The sequence below is a fragment of the Microchirus variegatus genome (assembly GCF_963457635.1).
Source record: "Microchirus variegatus genome assembly, chromosome: 4".
Taxonomy (NCBI): Eukaryota; Metazoa; Chordata; class Actinopteri; order Pleuronectiformes; family Soleidae; genus Microchirus; species Microchirus variegatus.
In genome coordinates, this window is record NC_139805.1 from 18,073,739 (window position 1) to 18,097,045 (window position 23,307).

The following is a 23,307-nucleotide window of genomic DNA, read 5'->3' on the forward strand; positions in this document are numbered from 1 at the left end:
GGGAGGAGACAGACGAAAGCCTGAGTCACTGACTCTGTGCATGCTGTCCCATCACACTCCAGCCTCGGTGTCCTGAAGACATGTGACGTCAATGCGTTCATTTTCTTCTTTCCAAAGGAAGACCTTTTCTCTCTCTCACGATCACAGTCTGCACACAAAACAACACACACAGTTCTTCAAATTTCATCAAGACCGCTCGTTAGGTTTGACCTACAGGCAAAATGGAGAGGAAACTAATCGGCATGGCTCAATATCACTTTGTCCTGTCTGATACGGAGCCATCACAGATACTGATGTCAGTCTTTAACCCATTTCAAACTACATTGCTGTTCATGACATGCCTGCAGATTTAAAGAAAACATTATGTTTCAAAAATTTATCAGACATTTATAGCCTTCACTCACATCATCCCGGTCACAATTATGTGTAGCATTCACACGATTGATACGGTTTACAGATTATTTTCTTTTTCAGATATCTAATCCACTATTGGACTACTACCAATAGTGGTTATTGGATCGACTCATCCATAGAACCTAATCCTGGAATTACAGCTGGATTAATGTTAAGGAAGTCAGTGTCATTCATTAATTGTGCACTCCTAACTGGAATGATGTTTCAGGAAACTGTTGGAAATGATGTCTCAACAAATGGAATTTCTAGAGAATGCATCAAACAAAGGTTAAGTTCTACATCTGAACGTTATTACTTTATAAGACAGTGTTACGTCTATTTGTTTAGACTTAATAGATAGTTTCTCTAGACGTTTTCTGAATGTAATATTGTACTTAAATCACGTTGAAGTAAGAATTTCCATTAATTAACTGTGTAAAAGTGTTTAATTAATTAAACATACATCTCCTGAACAACCAAACAATCAAAGTGACATAAAAGTGACTTCTTCTTAACCAAGTTCTCACAGCACATATGTATTTTTTCCTTTTAGATAACTTGACTCAATTTCCAATTCCAGAGAACTATAGATGATGCATATCTTCTAATCCTCGCAGTGCTTGACACGGAGTAAAAAGAATGAGACCAATGTTTGATTCTATAAACCAAACATGGGCCGTTCATGTTTTACGCATAGACTCGTGCGTAATGCACACACTTCTTGAAAGCGACAGCGCGGCCAACAAAAGAACCATGGAGGCAGACTGTCACAGTTTGCTGCACAAATATAAAGATCAGCACACTTTTCTCTCATGTATAGCCTGTGCTTACTCAACCTCTACAAACTGTATGGTCTCCACCGCAGCTGCATGTTCCATAAATTTAATTTATATCCTCTAGAAAATGGGGCGGAATAGCCTCTGACATCCTGGGCGTAATTTTCCAAATGGAAAACTGTCAATATATCATGATTAAAATGGATGTTTTCGGGACATTTCTCTTCTTCCTTCAGTATAAGAGCCTGCGCGTTATTGATTGGCCCGTGCGCTGTGAAGCTGTGTGCGGACGCTCCCCTCCAGCTATGTGCGTCTATCAGAGAACCAATCCGCGGCACCAGTCGGACTCGGTGAGTCACTTTAAGACAGTAAGTGACATGATGGCACCATCCCATTCTCTGACCACTGCGCATTAGTGACAGCGCGCCAGTGCCACCAGGGGAGAAATCATTTTACGCACGAGCGTTGAGTGGAGACACTCTTTCCTCCTGTTGCGCCATGGAGAACTCCAGTGTGTTCAGCGGTGATGCACAAAAAACGAGTTTGGTGGACTATCTGATTCCTGACACTTTGAAGGAAGTTATGGATTTTGCGGAGGATGGAGTCAAGGCGAGATTAGGAGCGGCGCGCAGTGCCATGTTTGTTGAAGGCAACACGTTCAGGAGAGCGGCCGGTGCGGAGTTCATGGTCGCTCCGCTGACGGATTCCCCTCACCTGATGCCCGCTTTCTGGGATTCCCCGCTCAGCCACGGGATAAATGTGTTTGTTGGACTCGTGCTGTGCTTCACCATGCTGGGACTGGGCTGCACGGTGGATGTGAGCCAGCTCGGACAGCACATCCGCAGACCCATCGGGGTGCTGCTGGCACTTGTGTGCCAGTTTGTCATCATGCCTCTGGTGGCTTTTCTGTTGGCTTTGACCTTCTCCCTGGATGATGTGGCCGCGATGGCCGTTCTGCTTTGTGGCTGCTGCCCGGGAGGAAACTTATCCAACATCATGTCTCTGCTGGTGCACGGAGAGATGAATCTGAGGTAGAGCTCAGCTGAAGCTGTAATACGGTTTCACAAGTTTAATAAGTGTTATTTGCGTGATCCAGACCTCCATCCTTTTGCTCTTCTCTCCTCAGCATCGTCATGACCATCTCGTCCACGCTGCTGGCGCTCGTGCTAATGCCACTGTGTCTGTGGATCTACAGCCGGGCGTGGATCAACACACCTGTGGTAAACCTCATGCCCTTCGGTGCCATCATCCTGACCCTGTGCAGCACTCTCATACCCATTGGTTTAGGAGTGATGCTGAGGTACCGCTACACGCGTGTGGCTGACATTGTTCTGAAGGTAATTAAAGATGAATGGTCTGCCAGGACTTGTTTCCAATGAGGGAGTGTGATTAAAAATACTTTGATTAGTGCCATTTGTGAGTCACAGTTTAAAGACCACCTTTTGCGCGAAAGCGCACTGCGTAATTCTACAGAGAGGGAACCTGACCGCAGGGACAGTGACATCACAGTGTCAGGAAGAGCTCCTCCCCTCAGTCATTTCTGATAAAATCCAAACATGACAGAGAGGCAAATCCATTCAACACATGATAACTTGACAGTGACTGACAGAGGGTTTGGATGAGAAATGCACACAACAGTCACATGTTGAACTGACAATGTTGTTTTGATGTGACACAAACACAGAAATAAGCTCCTTATAAGAAGGCCCAACTGAAAACAATGAATAACATTCTGACATCACCCGGAAGAATCCAAACCGCTGTTTTAGAAGCCTTGAGATTGGCAATTTAACCAGTGATATGTTTAATTTTTTTTAAATCACAGATGTTACCTGCAACCAGGCATCTGTTGGACAACACCACCTGTCAATCATACTGGTGTCCAGTCATGTGTGCTGTCCTTATTGATGACCTGAAACTAAACAACTGAGACTAAAACCTCTGAGAATTGTTTTTTTAACTGATCTCACAGACTTCGTTTCAAACACTTATTTGGTGGCGATTTAATGTATTGATACTTCAAGTTGTCCTATATCTACTTTGTATGTACAGTCTATGATGTAGCACAGCATCTGTGCTGTTGTATATACTGTAGTAGTGTGTTGAGAAACAATGCACTGCCTAAGACAAGCAATGGCTTAAAATAAGGATGGTAAACCCAAATATTCAAAAGGAATATTTTATGTTTTTTAGTTGGGTCCTTGAAACATTATTTTCTCAGCAGTACGCATTCAAATCAACACAATGCATAGCTGTGCTCCCTTGATGAATCCTGTCAAACTCATACTGTATACACCATTACGAGGTGAACTATCGGTATAAGAAACAAACATGGAAATCTATTTTAGATGAGGGACCAAAATAGTACTTTAACTGGAAAAAACATGGGGTGAAACGACTTGACTTTGTGTTTCACAGGCGTCACTGTGGTCCCTGCTCATCACCCTCATCCTGCTCTTCATCCTGACTGGAGCGATGCTGGGGCCCGAGCTGCTGTCCACCATCCCATTCTCAGTGTACGTGGTGGCCGTCCTGATGCCTCTGTGCGGTTACGCCGCAGGCTACGGTCTCGCCAAGCTCTTTGACCTGCCGCCAAACAGCTGCAGGGCCGTGTCTCTGGAGACCGGCTGCCAGAACGTGCAGCTGTGCACCGCCATCCTGAAGCTGGCCTTCCCCCCTCAGCTGATCGGAGGGATGTACATGTTCCCTCTGCTGTACGCCCTGTTCCAGGCGGCTGAGGCTGGTGTCTTCATCCTGGCTTACAGGGTGTACAGGAAGGAGATCCTACACAAACCTGAGCCCATGAAAGACAGCGAGGACACGGACATCTCGTATCAAAGGTTCCACGAAGATGAGGACTTTGACTCATCTTACGGCGGCGTGACAGTGAGCGACCCAAACAGCATCACGTTGGACCCTTGTCCTCCTGATCCGACTCCTGTTTGATTTGCTGAGATAAACTACAGTATGTAAGTGGAGCAGGAGAGGAGCTGCAGGGGGATTCATGGCTGCCATTCATCAAGAACATTCAGGAAAAAGAAACACTAAAAACATAAGCTTCATTCTCGCAACATAAACATGCACGATTTATGTCTAATGTACGATTAAAACACGGCAAGACGTTTGAAGACACTGCATTATTTCATGTAAAGTGACATTTACATTAATCATCATGCAGTTTAACACACTGCACATGTATGTATGTATGTGTGTGTGTGTGTGTGTGTGTGTGTGTGTGTGTGTGTGTGTGTGTGTGTGTGTGTGTGAGGCACCAAAAACATCTCACAATCAAACTAGTCAAGATGTGAAATGTGTGCAGATTATCAACAAATGTACAATGCTGTATAAATAATAATAATGATAATAAAAAAACATTTGTTTGTCATGTTGTTGTCAAGCAATCCAGTAAGTTATCATAATAATAAACGTTCTTTATTAAAATAATAAGTTACCATCTGAAAAACACTAACTTAAAAAATTAATATCTAAAATACATGTGAAATACTTTCTCAGATTAATAACTCACTATATCAGAATATTACAGCTGCAACTAACTGTTATTTTCATAATGGATAAATCCGTCCATTATTTTATCGATTAATCGAGTACTTGTCCACAAACCAATATGATTCAGTTTTTACCATTTCTTTGTTACATGGAGCAAAGAAACCAGAAAATATTCACAGTTAAGAAGCTGAAAAAACAGATAAGTTGTTTTAATTATTGAAAAAAACAATCAAACAGATTCATCAACTATCAAAACTGTTGACAATTCATTGTGGTCGTTGCAGCCCTGGAGAAATAAGTCATTATTTTCAGATAGTAAATCAATATTTTGAGTCATTACTTCATTACTTTAAGATAGTAAGTCATTATGTAAGTCGATATTTTGATCAAGTTAATCCATATTGAGATATTAACCCTCTTATGACCATCATTATAACCAGGCCGCCTGGATTTATTTTGATTTTATGGCTGTAGAAATGTCAAAAAGTGTTCAGTGCTCCCTTTTAAACTAGATAACTTCAACTTTCTGGCAGTTATTCAATAATATATGTCTGTTTTGACTGTGCAATAACACTTAAAGTGACTTTTTGCGACAGTAAGTCAATGTTTGAAGACAGAAAGTCCTCATTTGTGGATAAAAAGTCATTATTATGAGACAGTAAGTGAATATTTTAAGACATTTCCTCATTAAGTCTTCAGCGTGAGTAACGGTCCTCACAGCTGACAGTGATTAGCCCTGATGGAGCTAGCTTCATTATTTAAATGCTTCACGTCGCCATCTCGCTTGGTTGAAACACAATGGCGACGTTTGGTGACGAGCCAGTCGAGAGCTACTTCGATTCCTATAATAACCCGTACTCGGGCAGATACTCCAGAGCCAAAGACGCGGGGTGGAAATATAAAAGTTACCTGAGCCACTATGGCGGCGACTCTGACGCCTTCAACAACCAGCAGCGCGCGCACCTCAAGTCCATCTTATCCCAGATCAACCCCAAACTCACCCCGCGGCTCCGGAAGGCCAACACCAAGGACGTGGCGGTGCAGGTCAACCCGAAGAAAGACGCCTCGGTGCAGTGCTCCATCGGCCCGCGGACGCTTCTGTCAATGAAGCGGGACTTCCGGCGCAAGAGTCAGCAGGAGGAGGCGGTGTCGCCCGGCGGCAGGAGCGGCGGCAGTGGCAGCCCCAAGCCAGCGGGCGGCGTGCGTTACCCCCGCACCCTCGCCGTGTACTCGCCTATCGCCTACAGAAGCGTCACCTCCTTCCTGGTGGTGGACGAGAACAACAACACCGTGAAAGAAACCTCCTGCGGTGACGCGAACGCGGTGACGCCGCCGGGTGACCCGCCCGAGTCCCCGGGGGAGAGCGACGCGAAGAAGGGCGAACACACCCAGGCGACCGAGAGTGGAGAGAAAACACAAGCCCACATTCTGAATGAAAACAACAAAGTCAAACAAACGACCAACGGCGAGGACACGCTGCCAGCTGTGGAAGGGTCAAAGGTCAAGGCGCGCGTGCGCTTCCAGGTGGGTTCAATCAAGTCGTTACAAGTGACCCACAAATATATTTGTCTTTGAACTGGCTTTGTGTTGTATTCTTTTTTTCTATTCCTTTCCACATTTCCTCTTTATTGCACAGTGTAATACATAAACTGTCAGTCATTGTATATTATAGTTTCTGCTATAATACAACAGAACTATACAACTGACACCCGCAGCCATCTATAGACATTATTGGTCTCACATTTGACTTGATTTTAGCAAGAAGAGCCTGTGTTACTGATGACATGAACGATGGCTGAGGTCTGTACATGTACAGTAACCCTAGACGGTGTGAACCAGGCCCACTACTTGAAGCTGAATGGAACACTGCCATTGTTCGATTTACTTTTCCAGGGGTGCAGTTGTAAAAACACAGGATGGATTTGTCCCTTCAAACTTAAATGACTGTGGATTTCAGAAGTAGCGCGAGTGATATCTATCTGGATTCAGGAGATGACTGACTCAGAGCGGTAAACGGTGCTGTCAAATAAAAGCCACGTTTATATAAATCAAATTTGTGGGGATAAAAAAATGTTCAACTAGATTAAATTACATCAGCGAATGGACCAACAATTTGATTCTGAATTGTTAAACATAAAACCTAGATTTTAAAATTCTTTCTCAATGAGTGAACACACCAGTTAACTTTTTAACCTCTCAGTTTCTGGAACAGAAGTATGGATATTATCACTGCAGAGAATGCAATCTGCGATGGGAGAGCGCCTACGTGTGGTGTGTTCAGGGAACCAACAAGGTAAACAGAGTAATCACGTTTGGAGATTGATGCTGGTGCCCAAAATTTAAAACGGTCTGCTGTTCCAGGTTTACTTCAAACAGTACTGTCGGAAATGCCAAAAGGAATTCAACCCGTATCGCGTTGAGGACATCACATGTCACGTAAGCACCTTTTTGCTCTGTAAATCAAAACTATTCCATTGAGACGCCATGACTCAAACTGTTTTGTTGTTTTTTTTTGCCCCCTTTTCCAGACTTGCAACAAAGCGCGTTGCTCGTGTGCATTAACACAACGCCACGTTGACCCCAAGCGGCCCCACAGACAGGACCTGTGCGGCAGATGCAAAGGCAAGCGTCTTTCCTGCGACAGCACGTTCAGCTTCAAATACATCATTTGAGGAGCGTCTCAACTGAACTTTGAACTTCCAGTTCAAGTCCTGTGTGGGGCAGCATCTTCAGCCCCCGCGCCATGTTTACTTGGAACGCAAAGCACATGTTATGAAACTTATTTTCACGCCTGTTTTGTTGATGAAATTGGTAAGAAAAGGTAATAAATGGCTACCATGCATTCTGAACTGAGGCATTGTGTTCACTGCACAGGAAGTAGAAGTCTTAAAAGGTGTAGGATCTTGATCTGTTTACAATTTTAAAACATTAACTTTGTCCTCATTTGAACTTTAAAAGTACAGTTTAAAGCTCAAGTGTAACACATAATATAAACAAGGAATATGACATTTCTGGCATCCAGGGGTCACAATGGTGTACTTTTTTGGGGGACGGGGCTTGTTTTCACAGTGGAAACGAATTACAAACTCGTACTTTATGATTAGGCTTTTATTTATCCAGAGAGAAGGCTGGTATGTGAGTGAACAAGAAAAAATATTAATGCACCTCTACATTAAAACATCTTCCAGGTAAATCTATTAAATAAGAACAGCATTCAAATGTACCAGACAAGCAGGAGGGAGGGAGGGACAAAGCTGAGGAATGAGTACAGTGACTGTTACAATGTGCCATGACAAGATTTACAGAGAGCGTCTAATGTAACAGTTTATGTCCTGCAGTCACAGCAGCATGTAGGGCCATCTTGACAGTAACTCAGCTTCAGTGACACCACACACAAAAAAGGAAAACAAGATCAAATGTGGAGGACGAGCGCTGCTTTGCAATGGGACTATTGGCCTGGATGGATAATAAACAAGTCTCCTGCTTCATGCAGGGGGCGCTGTCCTGACAGTAAGATCACAGTAGAGGAGGAATGCATATGATGTGGCTTGGCTGGACTGGTGTGTGGTCAACAAGAGGTAGAGGCTACATTAGATCTCCCATGCCTTCATCGTCCCACATGAGCCCGACCCTCTTTAAAACATGACCTTACACACCAAAAACCAAGGCAGCCTTTGGGAAATTTCAAAAGTTTGTGTGACTGGATGACAAATAAAAATAATATGGATCATTAATGACTCAAATCTGGTCTTGGCTTTCTCTCATCACATAAGCTTTATACATACATCCTACTCGGATGAACAGTGCATTACACAAAAGTACAAGGGGAAAAATACTGGTTTTACACTATACATTTCTCTAAAATATATACAGAGTAAAATAAGTTATGTTTCCATTATGAGCTGTAGCCAGTTCTGCACCTGTGTGCAATTATATGCATTTGTGTGTGAGCGTATACCAGAAAATATCCCAATATATAATCACACAGTCGAGAGTCTCTAAAGGCAGCTACTTATTTGGTTTAAGAGTGAGTTTTGCGTGTAGACCTGTTGAAGGTTAACGTTCCTCTCAAAGCAGATCGATAAACGGATATATATTTCTCTTTTTACACTCCCTGAAGGCAAACATGTCCCACAGGGTTACAATTACATGTTAAATACCCTAACATTTACAACCTAGGATGTTAGCTCTAATAAAAAATACATTTCTCAAAAAAATATTCTTGCAGTGCTTTTTCTCTTTCAAGCATGCTTTGGAAAACTTTTTTTTTTCTTTTATGTTTTTGCTTTATGAATCCTGACGGTGTATCCTCACACGTACAGCGCCCTCTTCTGGACTCTTCCACATGCGCACAAACACCAAAACCCAGCCCCAGCCCCCGAGGCGGTCACTACGATATGCTTTATCGAGTCAGATTCAGCAAAATTAATAAAAAAAGTAAAGAAAGAAAGAGAGTTAGAGAGAGAGAGGAAAAAAGAATCAAACAGAAAATAGAAAAAAAAAGTCGTCATCCCACTCTGTCCTCTTTTCTTCTGTCTCAGGCACACCACACCCACATGACTTATTGCAACTGAATTTTGCAAGTTGGCTTAGTCAGGGAAAAGATATAAGATTTAAGCATTCATACATGTAATAATATATATTAAGAGTCACAGTTATTCCCACACATCCTTTAGCCCTTTAAAGGTGGAGTCTCTCTCGTCCTCCTCTGAGGCCCCACGCCGTCTGCCCTCCCTCTCCAGCTGAGGAGAGGTCTGCACAGACGGCGGGGGGTCCAGTCTGTTCTAGTCCAGCAGTGCCACCGGCTCACAGCCCAGTGCTGCTGACCACAGTGGTGTGTGGCTGGCAGGCCTGGGCCTGACTCAGAGCCTCGCGGATCTGCAGGTTGAGCTCCATGAGGCGGGTGCTGGCCTGCGTCAGGTCCCTGCTGGGGCCCACGACTGCTAGGCAGCCTGTCTGTCCCAGCGTCTGGTGTCGGAAGTAGATGTGCAAAAGCGTCTGAACCGCGTTATCCGTCTCGTTGCCGAAAATATCGTTGGGCCACATGGACCTGAGGACAGAAGAGGGTGAGGGTTAGTACAGACGCGGAGATTCTGTGGAACACAAGCGCTATGGAGTAAAGACTGAAAAGAGTTTCTCTCCAGTGTTCTGTTCAAGGCCAAATGACAATGATCACTCTCATCCATGGACAGAGATTCAGCACACTGAAATGGCTGTAAAGCCTTCAAAAGCAGGTTTCTTTCACAAATAATTGAAAAAGTGTTTTTTTTTCCTCTCTTTGCATATTTTAATGTCATTATAGCAAGAAAATGGCATCAAATTGGGGAGTAGTGAAACCAATTGCTAAAATGCTGAATTCTCTCAGAGCATAAAACTATTACAAATTACACGAGATCGTACAGGTTGGGACTTGGAAATCGTTTTTGTGCATGATTTGATAAATCGTTTGTGTCTTTTGTTTACGTCTGAGGTCTTGTTTTGCTCCTCTTACCTAAAGATTTTGACCTGCGTGAGGGCAAAACCGAAATCTCTGGCTCTCAGAGTCTCGATCAGCGACTGGATCGCCGTCTCCGTGTTGATCTGCCCAGTGTCTGACATACACACATCCTCCTGAGTGTCGCTCCTCGTTTCCGCCTCCTTTAAACAGCTCTCGAGGATTGTGAGCTCTTCAGACATGTTGGTCACCTTAGAAACACACACACATACATTAGTATACGGTTGTGCCATATGACACACACAATCTACACAGGAACTGTGCTGTTCGTCTACTGAAATAGTCCAACAGTTATTTCAAGAAACATCAAGATGCAGCAATACAGATTATTTTACAATACAAATCGTTATTCAAAATCTTGCGAGCAAGAGACACTGAGGCAACAGTTGAGCACAGTGCTTTTACAGCAGGATGCAGTGTAATGCAATTAGTCTGTTCTCATTTGTCTCACAGAGATGAGGCTGATAAACCCGTCAGTGTGACGCTGCTGCCATCTGAACACAAACATCTCAGACATGCTTTTTCAAAACTAACCAGCAGGTTTACAGTGTTTCATTCTCACCTCTGCCTCCCTCTTGATGGTATCCACCCTGCTGATAAGTTTACAGTAGGCCTGAAAGAGCAGCAGCAGCTGAAAGTGCAGCTTATAGAGCCTGCGACACAACTCCAGCTCCTAGAGAGACGGAACAGAAGAGACAATTCACACACAGGCTCAAACCTGCCGAGGCTGCACTAAAATAACTCTTGATGATCAGATGATTAGATAGATGGGTTTCCTGGGTTAGAGACGTGGGAGTGGTTGAAAGGGTTAACGACACAGCTGAGAGCGAGGCGCCATCCGCTTTGGGCCAAGGAGCGAGAGGTGAGACTGTGACTACAACTAGAATTAGCTGTGAGAGCTCAATTAGAAAAGTGTCCCTCACCATCACTTGCAAAAGACAAATAATGATAACAAAAGTGATTATTGTATTCTATTACACCGGCAAAAATGTAAAATACTACCCGTACACATGTTTACATAAGTGTGTAACTGATTTAAAATGGGGATAGTTTTGTTTTGGTAGCCATAGACTGAACTACAGGCAACGGACTTCGTTGATGGAGGCCACCATCTTACAACTGCCATGTTTCCACTGAATGGACAAACAAGTCTGAGCAAGCGTTTTGCTTTTTGAAGCAGAAGCTTACTACATAAATGAAGAATGGCTCTGCTTACAGAAACCCCGACGCATGAACCAACAAAGGAGGAAGAAATACAGGAGCAGAGAGAGTATGAAGTGGAGTGAAAGGATGTTTAGATTGTTTCTGGTATGTGAATGCCACCATAGTTTCCTGACGTGCTTCGCAAACGAATGGGTCGAGTCTCATTTAAGCCTTTTTATATAAAATTATAAAATTACCAGGCATACCCAGGATTTTTGAACCCACATACTGAAAAAAGGTGATTATCTCTCACTTTGGTCCAAGTGTTGTCGCATATTGTAAAAAAAAAAAAAAACATTAAAACATGAACTGCTAATGGCTATGTTAATTCCCAAAAGTTGAATGTGCATCTTCACGCCTGAATCTGTCTCACTGCCAAAAGACGAAGAAGAAAACCAGCATGTTCACCCGGGGGTTTTGCAATCCCACTAATGCGGATCAGAGCCAAAGCTGGTCAAAAGGTTTTTGACCAGTGGTAATGGGGTATAATTCTTGCACACTGGACCTTCAAAGTGACACAGTGCAGGATAATTTTGATGGTAGATCAACTAACAACAGGGTGAGTGTCACCTCTGTCAAAGCCTGAGCAGGTTCTGGGTCCATGCCACAAAAAGAACGACAACATTGTAACTTGATGGCATATCCATAGTTTTGGTTTCAAATATCTTGAAAAATAAAACAAAGTCATCATATTTGTAATAAATGCTATAACATAGGCTACTGTACAGTAGTAACAAACATTATCGTTTACCGACTGTAGGGGAGCAAAACCTACATTGTGTCACTTTAAGACCCTAATCCAGGAAAACAAGGCGGGAGAAATAATATGCATAAACATGCAAAATTTATCTAAACCCCATAACAACAACATCACGTATTCACCTAAGCCTTCTCATCATGATAACCCAGAGGTGACTCTACACTGAAGGTTACACATTTTCATCTATCGGAAATAACAAGTGTGCAGCACAAAGACAAGGATTATTCCAGATTTAGCAACAGAAAAGAAGCATTATTATATGTATAGCATATAGCAAAATAGGACAACAGATTAAATTATGATTGGTTGGGTGGGGAAGTTGCGCTGGGTTGCATGACTGATCAAGACAGAGATACAGATTTGGATGGGGATGGTATACGTACAGAGGCATGAGATGGTCAGTGTTTTGTCTGAATGTCATGATTATTATAGAGACTGTAATATGAGAACCACTTACTGCTAGATTTTCCATTTGCTAAGCAAGAAGGTGAGCAGGTCACATACAAAACAACAAACAACACAGAAGGGGGAGAAAGACCAAGAATTAGTGAGCTTAAACATGGCAGCTGAGACACAGTGACCTGACAGGTGAAGGAGCTGTGGTTCATCATTTCACAGGTCAGGGAGGGGGAAAAAGGCTCAGTGAGCTGAAGCACATGAGCTCATCTCAGTGGCAACAGAAACCTTTTACACCGAGCAACCAAGAATGTGTGATGAGGAAGAAGAGGGCAGAGAAGAGGTTACAGAGAGAAGGAGGAGAGAGAAGTAACAGATGTCTCAATGTGTTGCCCATGAGACTGAAACAGCACATCAGTATCAACTGCGCTGTCATGGGTGGAAAATAGAGTGGGAAGCTGTGAGCACAAGGTCCACAGATCTGTGCGAGGGTCTAAAGCTAAGTGAACATGTCAACAACTCTAAGACCAGAGGCAACATTTCTCTTCATTGTCTCTCTGGCATCAAAAATATATAAAACTGACACAACAAAGACGATACAGAGGGAAGACATTCTATTCAAGTCCAAACTTCAGCTTTAAGGGCACATGTTTACGTCACAGAGCAACAACAAATAACATTTTCTTCCTTTAGGTTTCTGAATATTTTAGCCTAAAATCAGAACATACAGCGGATTATAATTTATACTGTTTTAAAATGCTCGATGCCGAGATCTCACTGGTCATCAGTCATTTACAACCTTCTCCTACATTTACTAGAGAAAAAGAATGACATTACTGGGTATCATACATGTAAGACATCATTCATACCTGTGTGTGAGTATTGAGCTGTTGGTTGTCGTCTTTGTCCCCAAATGTTTTCCTGCAGTTCTCGAGCCACTGAGGGAACATGAGGGCAAGAATGAGTGAGTATTGAGACAGTGAGAAGAAAATAGATACTTATTATTAGAGGGTAGATAAAGAGTTTTGTTGTTATTTGGACATATATGGGTAAAATACTGGGAGGGTGGTCGGATACTTTTGGACTCCACTTCCTTTGCATGCTTTAAGCTTGGTCAGGGAGGAGATGCATGTAATACGATTGTTGTACTTAGCAAATTAAAGAAGGCCTGTTCCAGAGAACAGGATAGTATCTAGCCCTCCAGGGACCATTGCCGTCTCATTCAATTAGCACCCAAACATCACAGAACCCTCTCCAATCTCTTCTCTTCATTCCCCTCCCCCTTCATCATTCCTCCCTCCCCTTGCAGCTTCTCCTGCCTGGCCTGCTATAACTGATTTAGGAAAGCTGACGGTTATTTTTATCCCCACAGCAGTGGATGTCACCAGTGATGCAGACACCAACAGCAGCTAAATGCACTCAAACTCAACACTGATTTAATGTCTGCACCACTGATGAGACATACTCAGGCTTGTCCTATACAGCATCAGTCATTTGCCAGTCTTCTATGGTGCAATAATGTATGGATAAAGAACAATTTGAGAATGCTTCCTAAGCTCATCTCTCTTGAGATGCCACACACACACATCCTGACACAGCAGCTAAAACTGCAGTTGTGGCAAACTGTGATTCTCCCACAGAGGCTTCGAGGCCAACTCCCCCATGGGAAAAGGCTCAAAGAGATGAGGAAAATAAAACGTGGTTTATGTGGAAGAGACTCACAAGCTCTGCTGCTTCTCTCTTGACGGTGTAGGTGTCCAGGTGTTCCTGCAACTCCAGCACACTGAACTTCAGAGTCTCCAACAGTCCACAAGAGACCAGCTACAACAGCAAGACAGGACACCAGACATTTAACCCACAACAACGACACTCAATACATACAAAGTACATGAAAAATACATATACATCAGGATAACATGTATAAACGTTGCGAGAATACAATCATGCAAAAATTGTGTTGCATATTTCCTTAATATCAGATTCAAACATTTGTCTCACCGTCTCAGCGTCCAGCAGCACAGTTGGACATTGAGAGCAAGACGTCATAACTTCCAGGGAGCTGAGGAACTGATTTCCCATTCGCTGGAGCCTTTCCCCGAGAAAGTGAACAGATGCATGTGTAATGGAGGCAAATTTCCTCTGCATATTCTGTGTAAGACAAAAATGCAGAGGTAAAAACAGAAAACTAAACAAAAAACAGAGAGGAAATTGAATATCTTGCTGAACAGGTTCACAGACAAACAAAAAGGAAAAACACAGAGAAAAACTTCTACCAGGTATTTACCTCAAAGAGTCGGGAGAACACGTGGAAAGTGTAAACAGCGGAGGAGCCGTCTGTATCCGACAACATCTGGTTGACATGGCAACGCCAAGCATCCTCCTCATTGTCATAGGCAACAGGCTGGAATGCTGCCAGGATGGCAGAGAGGAAGGGCGAAGGGGGCGGAGAGGCCTGAATCTCTGGAAAGCAGTCTGCGTCACCTTCATCTTGACTGAAACACATAAGGCCAATAAGCTACAATCAGACATGTTCCACACTTTCATTAGTCTTTACCAAAGGACAAATGTAAACACACACGCATGCTCGCCATCACTTGCAGCAAGTAAACAACCTCACATTGCAGTATCTCTGCTCTCTCCCTGAGAGCAGCCTTGCTGCAGTATATTGAAAGATCTAATCTACTGCAGTGCTCTTACATGATAACAAATGAGCTAATAGCATTTTAGCATCACACAAACATCCCTCTCTTTCTCTCTCTCTCTCTCCCACACACATACACACACACACACACAGAACGAGAGAGCAGATACTCACAGACCAGTGGGACGAAAGAGTCTGAAGAAGCAGACAGAATATAAATATCTAAAGCCTGCACTGCCAAGCGCTGCAGCGGACACGGTCTCTGTCCTCATCCTCACCCTAAACTATCGCTTCTCTTCCCCTTACTCTCTCCCCTCTTCTGCAGCACGGCTGTGCTGCAACTGCTAACAGCGCTAGAGCGCCGCGCTCTCGTCCCACACAAGAGTGCAGAGCTGTGAACAGGCTCGGCAACAACTCACACAGACACATACACACATTTCTAGGAAAACGGAGCCAGCTCTCATTGCTCTCATCACCGCATTTGCTTTCCTCTGGCTCTCACCTACGTACAGTCCTTCTGCAGTTTGTCATCAATCACGCAGGGTAAACATCAATCACACACTTGTCTATCAATCATGTGGCTGACGATTGTGAAAGGCCTCAAGTTCAGTGATGTATACTGGTAAACAGGCTGAATGACACATGTGACTGTACATGTGTGCTGTCAAACGTGGATCAGTTTCTGTGGAGTTTAAAACTCTGACTTCATCACTGTCCTCCAGCCAGAATTGGCCCACCTTGAAATGGAAATGTTTACAAGTGGACTTGAGCCAGCCTTTGCTGGCACACCGCCATAGTCCCAGCCCACACAGGAGCCCTGCCAGAGATAACACCAAAACCCTTCCTCTTACAAGAGGAAGTACTGTAGTTCACGTACCTTCAATCATTTCTACACTATTCTTTGATTTATTTTGTCATAATTTAAAAAATGAAGATTATGTCAATCAATGAATATCCTGCATTGATGATTAATGACAAAATTAACACACCATGCACACCATGTTCCTGAGTGTATGAATTTTTCAGCTCAATTTTAAAGCTGAAAATCTTGTGCAGCACACCAAAACCTTTAATCAGAACTCTGATGATCACACCGTAACTTTTCTAGTCAAGAAAATTGCATTTGGAGAACAACATACTTAGAATCAGGTCTCTTTCATATCTAGGGTTCAAAATGAACACATTATCTATGAGTAACAATCAATCCACATAAACTTAACATTATACAAAGTAACTTTGAAAAATCTAATGTTTTACAGTTAGCTGAAGGTGTTTTTTTTAACCCCCAACAAACTAAATGTAGTTCCTTGCTGGACCACAAGGGGACCTGGGCCCACAATCAAGACTATGCCATTCAACTGGACAACTGTCCTTGTCTCAGTATACAAGCACTGGTGGGGAATATTTTTATTGAGTGAAGTGTGTCCACCTCTGCCAGAAAGAGACTAATTCTATGGTCCAAATTTTTTTAAAGCAAATATACACTTATACAAACATACTAATTGGTAGTAAGTTGTATTTCTGCCAATCAACTTTTGAATCAGGATCCTGTGGCTCCACAAAAAAAATTATGACCCACGTACCTGGACATGCCAGAGAAGTCAGCCTCCTCCTCCTCACAGCGTTCGTCCAGCTCTTTGAGTGCTTGCGTTACATCTTCTTCCCACACAGAGCCACAGGTGCTGTCTGGGTCTGGATCAGGATCTGGCTTTGACTCTGGTGGCAGAGGCAGACATAGAGGCAGGACCGTCTGGGATTCATCCTCACAGAGGGACCCCGGTGGAGTGTCAATAGCCAAAGGAGGAGGGGGGGCTGGATCCAGGTCTTCCTGAGGGTCCTGGGACTCATGGGGGTCCTGAGCATCCTGAGAATCTTGAGGATCATGCGAGTCTGGGAGGTAACACAGCTCTGCGGGGTCAGAGGGCAGAGGGGTTGCACTGCAAAACCCCGTGTCCTCGCTAACACTGCTGCTCAACTCATCGACCGCCATCATGCTCGCAGCATCCTGTAACACAAAAGGAACACAAGGGGGACGCTCAGGTGCAGCTTGGCATGTGGTAGGCCAAAGGAAAAAAAACCTGCTTTTTAAATGGCTAAGATGGAGTTGTACCATTAAATTAATTTAGGTTATAATAAATAATATCTAGTGTTTTATGAGTAGTATGACAGCTTCAAATAGTACTATTCAGCTTTAAACAAGCCTGAGTTTATGTAATCAACCTTTTAAATTATTTTAATCTTTATATATTGCTTTTCTATACAGAATATGAACGGCTTCTCTTAGGGCCAACTGGAGACCACAGATTGACCATGTAACCTTCATATAGGCTGAATTAAGACTGCTATGGCCTATACTTAGTACTATATAGTAGTTTAAATCACTCAAGAGGGACTTTTAAGTAAACGCCTTTTACAGTGATCACATCCTCGGAGATTCCTCTTTATGTCTCTCTTTAAGGAAATGTCTCTTGTGAGAAAGTAAAGAAAAAGAATCAATTAACAGGAGCCAATTTCACTCCATCACTGAAATGCCAATAAAAACTTGACCTCAGCTCCAATAAAACTGGAGCATCAGGGTAAAAATGGCATGGGAGTGAGAGGCAACAGGACAGGAGATGAATGAGATGACACGAGTTACATGTGAATGGGCGAATTACTTACACTCCATACCTACACACAAATGACTGAGTCTATTTGCAACATACAATCATCAGGCTTCAGCCATACAAAGTGGATACCTGTAGGCTGGAGTTGGTTTGTTTATCAAAACCATCACAGTGTCTGACTCAGACACAGGAAACTCCAGATAAATGCCATTTGTATACGACCCATGTTGATGTAGATAAATATGAATACTTACAATGTCGATACTAACAATAAGAGGAATTATGCTTGGAGACGTCACAGAGAAGGGGTTCTAATTAGCCCCCCCACCCCACCCCCGTCTTGTTTTTATTTATTTTAATTTAAAAGTCTAATGCATTAGGAAAGCCAAGTGTGGCAGGCAGCCAGTACATCACTGAGACAGCAGCTATATTACAGAAAGCTTTTAGAAGTGGCCGTGGCCGTACTGAAGGGAATGAGTAAGAGTATTGATGGTTTTATCTCAGGCTCATTACACTAAGAGCTGGGGCTGTGATGGAGGAGATGTCCTTGGAATGACATTGAGAACGCTAGCTCGACCGAGTTCCTAGAAAGTTTCATTCAGTTATGGTATAGATGAATCTTATTTTGGGTTAGCACCAGCACATTATGTACGTGTAATGATATACTACTATTCCTGTACTAAATATCTGTTTTTTACATGAATACAGCAATTGCCACAATGTACTTTCACATGCAAATCTGGACTGGAATATACTCACCATTGTTAGTATACGTGATAAATATCAGTAGCAGTAGATATCAAAGCTGTTCATCATAAGAAAAGCTATGGCATGTTAATATGGTAGCAAATTTAAGGAGTTTAAATGGTTAGAACACCACTAGATTTACATTAACTGCACTACTTAAAATTAACACACCACTTGTAATGGACTCATACTCACACATGCGTCGGCCGAAGGTTAAGTAGATGGTGTCCATTTCATAAGTTTTACATGGTGGATTTAGTTGGAATGGTCAGTGGTTTTGTTATTGAAGGTGAGCAGTAACAGCTGACCTGAGGTGAGCGTTAGTTCATCATCTCTCCCTAAATCACACAAGCAAGCCCCACAAGAATAGCTATGTAAGGGGCAAGAGCAAGCACCTCAGCACCCACACCCAGAGCAGAGCAATAAAAGCAAGCGGCGGTAGGAGTCGGAAGCAAAGGACACAATTAAGGCACAGTTATAGAACCATAAGCTTTCACCCCCAACCAAAGCTCTCTGAAGGCAGCTAATCTTCTGACTCAATGCCAGACAAAAGTATAGCAAAAGCAAATAAAGGCCAAACAGAAAGGAAAAAAAACAAGCTAGAAAGAACCCGAGCACCACATTTTATTGCTGCTCCCGATTGATCGCACCTCAGGCAGCTGGCTGCTGGTACTTTCTGAGTGGGCCATCTCCAAAATGGGGCTATCCCGCTGAGGAAGGGAGGGTAGAGAAGGAAGGACAGTTGACTCCTCAGTCAGTGCACTGCTGGATGATTCTTGAGACTGCTGCAAAGAATCCACATGGTTGGACGTGGTGTCATCTGTGGCAGAGTCACTGTTGAGCTAGAGGAGTAACACAAATTAGGACAGATCAGCCTCAATGTTGAGACATAGGATAAATGTGCATTATACATCATCCCATCTGATTCCAAAGTATACTTCTATGCAAACAGAGATTTATCAAAACCTACATTAGGGGACTTAATATTTTTATTAATATGTAAAATGTATTTTTCCACACATAGATGTATTTAAAACATTCAGCTGTAATGTCAAATAGATCCTTCACTCCATCCGTTATGCTCAGTAAGACCTTTCTGTTACTACTGCTGATAATTAGTTTAGCACCAACTGACCAGTTCTATTTTTAGAAGTTTAATTTTTAATTAATATAACTTATTTTATTTCACGATTTAACTTATGCTTTTTTCTCAAGCAGAGCATGTTTAGTCATTTTAGTCTCCTGTTAAATTGACTCATCACTTTAAATAGCTTCAAGCAAAACATGAGATCATGCCAACGTCAATAATATTAATAATAAATATAACATTATATAAGTTTACGCTCAAATCGTTTAAAATGCTGTTTACCTGAAACAAAATGCTGCATGCTAATTTTTGTATGTTATAATACTGGATAAGCAAAACTAGAGGCAAAAGCTCATTCTCTCACCATGCACTACCAAGATCAAGAAAAGCAGAAGAGGGAAGGAAAGACAACATCTCCATTAGACTGAAGTGAAGCATTAATATTAATAATACTATTTATAATATTACCAGCTTTGGATATGGTCTTACTAGTTAAGAAAACCAAAGAACAGCAGGGTTAGAGACAAGCAGCTGAAGAACAATGTAAAATACAAAAATGCAAGAACATGCTGTTATTTTGAGTTCTAACACTTGTAGTCTTCTATCGTTGAATTGTATGTTTAATTGGAATTATATAGTTCAACATCAATGATTTACCTATCGTTGATTTGAACTGAACAAATGTTTTTGAATTTCCCTACACTCTACTTACCTACAGTAAAAATAAAGACAGGAGAGTAGCAATAATGGAGCAGTCAGCAGTGGAGGGACTGAGCTAAGGTTTGAAAGGGGCGTCTACCACCAGCAAAGAAGCAAAGCATCTAGCCCCCGTCCACTCTGGCAGCAGGTCCAGCTCAGTTCACACACATACACACGCACACCATGCCAGCGGGCTGTGTGAGGAGCATGGTGGGTTGGGTGGGTGGGGAGGGAACCTGATTTAGAGTAAGACTTACAAGGCCAGAGCGGGTGAGAATCTGGCTAGCACTCAGTACCTCCTCCTCAGATGATTCATCTGTGTCCTCGTGGTTGGTCAAGTTGAGGCTCGGTGTGCTGCCTGCGTATTGGCACTCCTGCAAAGATGGCGTGTCCCCTTTGTCCATGCTCTCCAAGGAACGCCGACGCACCCCCCAATTGAAGTTGTCCATGCTCTCCCCCTGTAGGACAATTCAGACAAAAGCGGTGAGACACGACGCACACAACAACCAGGTTTACAAAACAAGACAACAAAACAAAGGAGGACACATAAAAACATTCAACTAAAAAAATATGAGTATATGAAGACATGATGAAGTTTCTCCACATTTTGGCAAAGTGTGCAATGCAATGTTCTTAATTGAAAATGTCAAGGATTCACAACCACAGTAACAAAATCATGAGGTAAAACAGCAATTGATTTGGTGACAACACAAAAACACTGGGGCACTGCAGAGAACAGCAGCTCCTTATCTCCATTTCCACTAAGCGGTACAGTTTGCTTTAGTTTTGTACGTTCCACAGTTATTTTCCAATTGTAAAAAGCTGTGAAGGTAGGAAAAAAAGTGATCAATGTGGTCTGCCTTTTTAGCTCCCATCTGTTGGGGTGCCTAGCATAGTGGATCCATAAATAAAGAATCTGGACGCACTGCAGTATATTGAGAAAAAACACAATACCACAATAATATAATTATTTTCTATTTAGCTGCACAGGATAGACGCTCATAACCACTAATAAAAGACACGAGACACAGAACTAGGTAGGAGAGGAGAGACATTATGGAGAAACGCGCTAAAAACACATACTGATCTGATATAAAACAAGCGAGATTAAGCGGCTATTGACTGAATGTGGGGAAACTATTACTGAATTTTATTATTGAATGCAGCACTTAACTGTGCTCTGTCTGGACCCAAGTAACAAAATGTAAGTTCTTCATCTGTCAGAAATACAATAAAGGAACCTTGACTTTTGACTGATGTCGCACTATGACACAGCTGTGGCCCTCCGACTTTACTTTTACACATTGTGGAAATGCATGCCAGATGAGGGTTTTGAATTGACTTGTATTGCTTAGTGAAAAGGCAGATTTAGAAGCTCTTGGGCCCTCACACATACCTGTAACTCCTTGTGGCAAGAGAAGAGAAGGAATAAGTGTGTTAGTAGAATCAAAACAGGTACAAAGACATATATATATATATATTTTTTTTTTTTAATATATTTTTTCTTTTTATACATATGTTTCAGTTTATATTTAGACTGTACATATAATTGCATGCCTCTTATGTTTATATCTTGTAACATATTCTGGAGCTGCTGAACTGTGAATTTCTCTGTGAGATGAATTATCTATCTATCTATCTATCTATCTATCTATCTATCTATCTATCTATCTATCTATCTATCTATCTATCTATCTATCTATCTATCTATCTATCTATCTATCTATCTATCTATCTATGACAAATAAGACGTTCAGTACGTAGGACAAACACGACAAATGCTAAACTGGAACAATTACCAAATTTAGTATGGTCAAGTGAAGTGATAAAGTGACAGAACCGAGTCATTTTGAAAAGTACAATCATTTTAAGATGACAAAGGCAAAACAACATAGTTTTCCATATATTTTTCAACTATTTAGATCTGTGCAAAAGCCTGGTAAAAGCAGTTTAGAGTCAATTCTTACCTCAGCATCTTCCAACTCGACATCTAAGAAGTCAAAGTCTTTGAAGACACCAAACTGCTGCTCACTGCCTGTATCTTCTCCCAGTACCTCCTCCTCTCTGATCACCTCCTCCACTGTGGGAATGAGACTGGTCTGCTGGTCAGCAGAGTCCAGATCCTCACTGGATGAGAACACCACCTGTATCAGGAAGATGGAAATACAGTCTCTGTAGTTATCATCTTCAAATAAAAAATAAAGCAGAGATACAACAAAACAAAGAAAACAGCCACACAATTCAAGAAACAGAATTCTCAACAATGTCTTTAAAGAGACTGTGTATGAGGCTTTTATAGAGAAAGAGGAGTCTTACAGATGGATTTTTGGGGATGCCAGACTCTGGGCCACATAGAGACAGCACATTCATCAGCCTCTCTCTGGTTCTTCTCTGTAACCAAAAAGCATCAATAAATGTTTGTAGTTTCCAGTTTAGAAAATATGTGACATCATATCATAATTGTGCACATCAATTTTAAACCCCAATCTGACCAAATCATTAACACCATTAGAAAACAAGTTTTTTTTTTTTTTACATTATTTAAACATTTGCTGCATTTAAGGATTTTATTTGCACACCGGAAAATATAATTGGTAAATCATATCTTTCACTTGTCAAACATCTCTATTTACTCATTATCAAGAACAGCAAAATCTCATTCATATTGATGATATATGATTTAGCAGGCAAAGATGAGGCACATCTGGCTCCGGTGAGATTTCACCTCAAGTCAGTGCTGCCTCCTACCTTCTGGTTCAGGTTAGTACAGTGTTGTCTCTTGCATCTACTTGTGCAAGTACCTGGGAGAGTTGCGGCCTCTTCCAGCTAACTGGCACCAGACCATTGGAGTTGGATCCAGATGATGTGGAGGAGGTACTCCTAGTTACAGCAATCACCTGCGGCTTTCCATTGCGGCCTGCTGCAGTACGCTGATCACCATATTTATGTCCTATGATTGGTGTCTTTCAAACCAAATAACAATAGTTAGTAAAAATAA

General features: G+C 42.2%; 3 protein-coding genes across 3 annotated transcripts in view; 2 read left to right on the top strand and 1 right to left on the bottom strand.

The window, feature by feature from the left end:
* Nucleotides 1–1,832: 1,832 nt before the first annotated feature.
* On the top strand, nt 1,833–4,115 carry slc10a4 (solute carrier family 10 member 4; the record flags this gene model as incomplete). The annotated part of the gene is made up of 3 exons (XM_083887493.1): nt 1,833–2,200; nt 2,296–2,506; nt 3,588–4,115. The coding sequence occupies exons 1-3, from the start codon at nt 1,854–1,856 to the stop codon at nt 4,113–4,115; spliced, it is 1,086 nt and encodes a 361-aa protein (XP_083743619.1). The 5' UTR covers nt 1,833–1,853.
* Nucleotides 4,116–5,474: 1,359 nt separating this feature from the next.
* On the top strand, nt 5,475–7,348 carry zar1 (zygote arrest 1; the record flags this gene model as incomplete). Its single annotated transcript, XM_083888152.1, has 4 exons — nt 5,475–6,200; nt 6,877–6,969; nt 7,038–7,112; nt 7,205–7,348. The coding sequence occupies 4 exons, from the start codon at nt 5,475–5,477 to the stop codon at nt 7,346–7,348; spliced, it is 1,038 nt and encodes a 345-aa protein (XP_083744278.1).
* Nucleotides 7,349–7,865: 517 nt separating this feature from the next.
* The window catches only part of fryl (furry homolog, like), a 43,977-nt gene continuing 28,535 nt past the window's right edge, over nt 7,866–23,307 (bottom strand). The window contains exons 48-61 of the mRNA XM_083887880.1: nt 23,111–23,272; nt 22,626–22,700; nt 22,277–22,453; nt 20,567–20,767; nt 19,174–19,365; nt 16,754–17,175; nt 14,814–15,021; nt 14,528–14,677; nt 14,252–14,350; nt 13,399–13,467; nt 12,591–12,608; nt 10,733–10,843; nt 10,168–10,361; nt 7,866–9,726 (exon numbers count right to left, since the gene is read on the bottom strand). Coding sequence (XP_083744006.1) covers nt 9,483–9,726; nt 10,168–10,361; nt 10,733–10,843; nt 12,591–12,608; nt 13,399–13,467; nt 14,252–14,350; nt 14,528–14,677; nt 14,814–15,021; nt 16,754–17,175; nt 19,174–19,365; nt 20,567–20,767; nt 22,277–22,453; nt 22,626–22,700; nt 23,111–23,272 — 2,322 coding nt within the window. The 3' untranslated portion in view covers nt 7,866–9,482. The remainder of the gene's footprint in view (nt 9,727–10,167; nt 10,362–10,732; nt 10,844–12,590; nt 12,609–13,398; nt 13,468–14,251; nt 14,351–14,527; nt 14,678–14,813; nt 15,022–16,753; nt 17,176–19,173; nt 19,366–20,566; nt 20,768–22,276; nt 22,454–22,625; nt 22,701–23,110; nt 23,273–23,307) is intronic.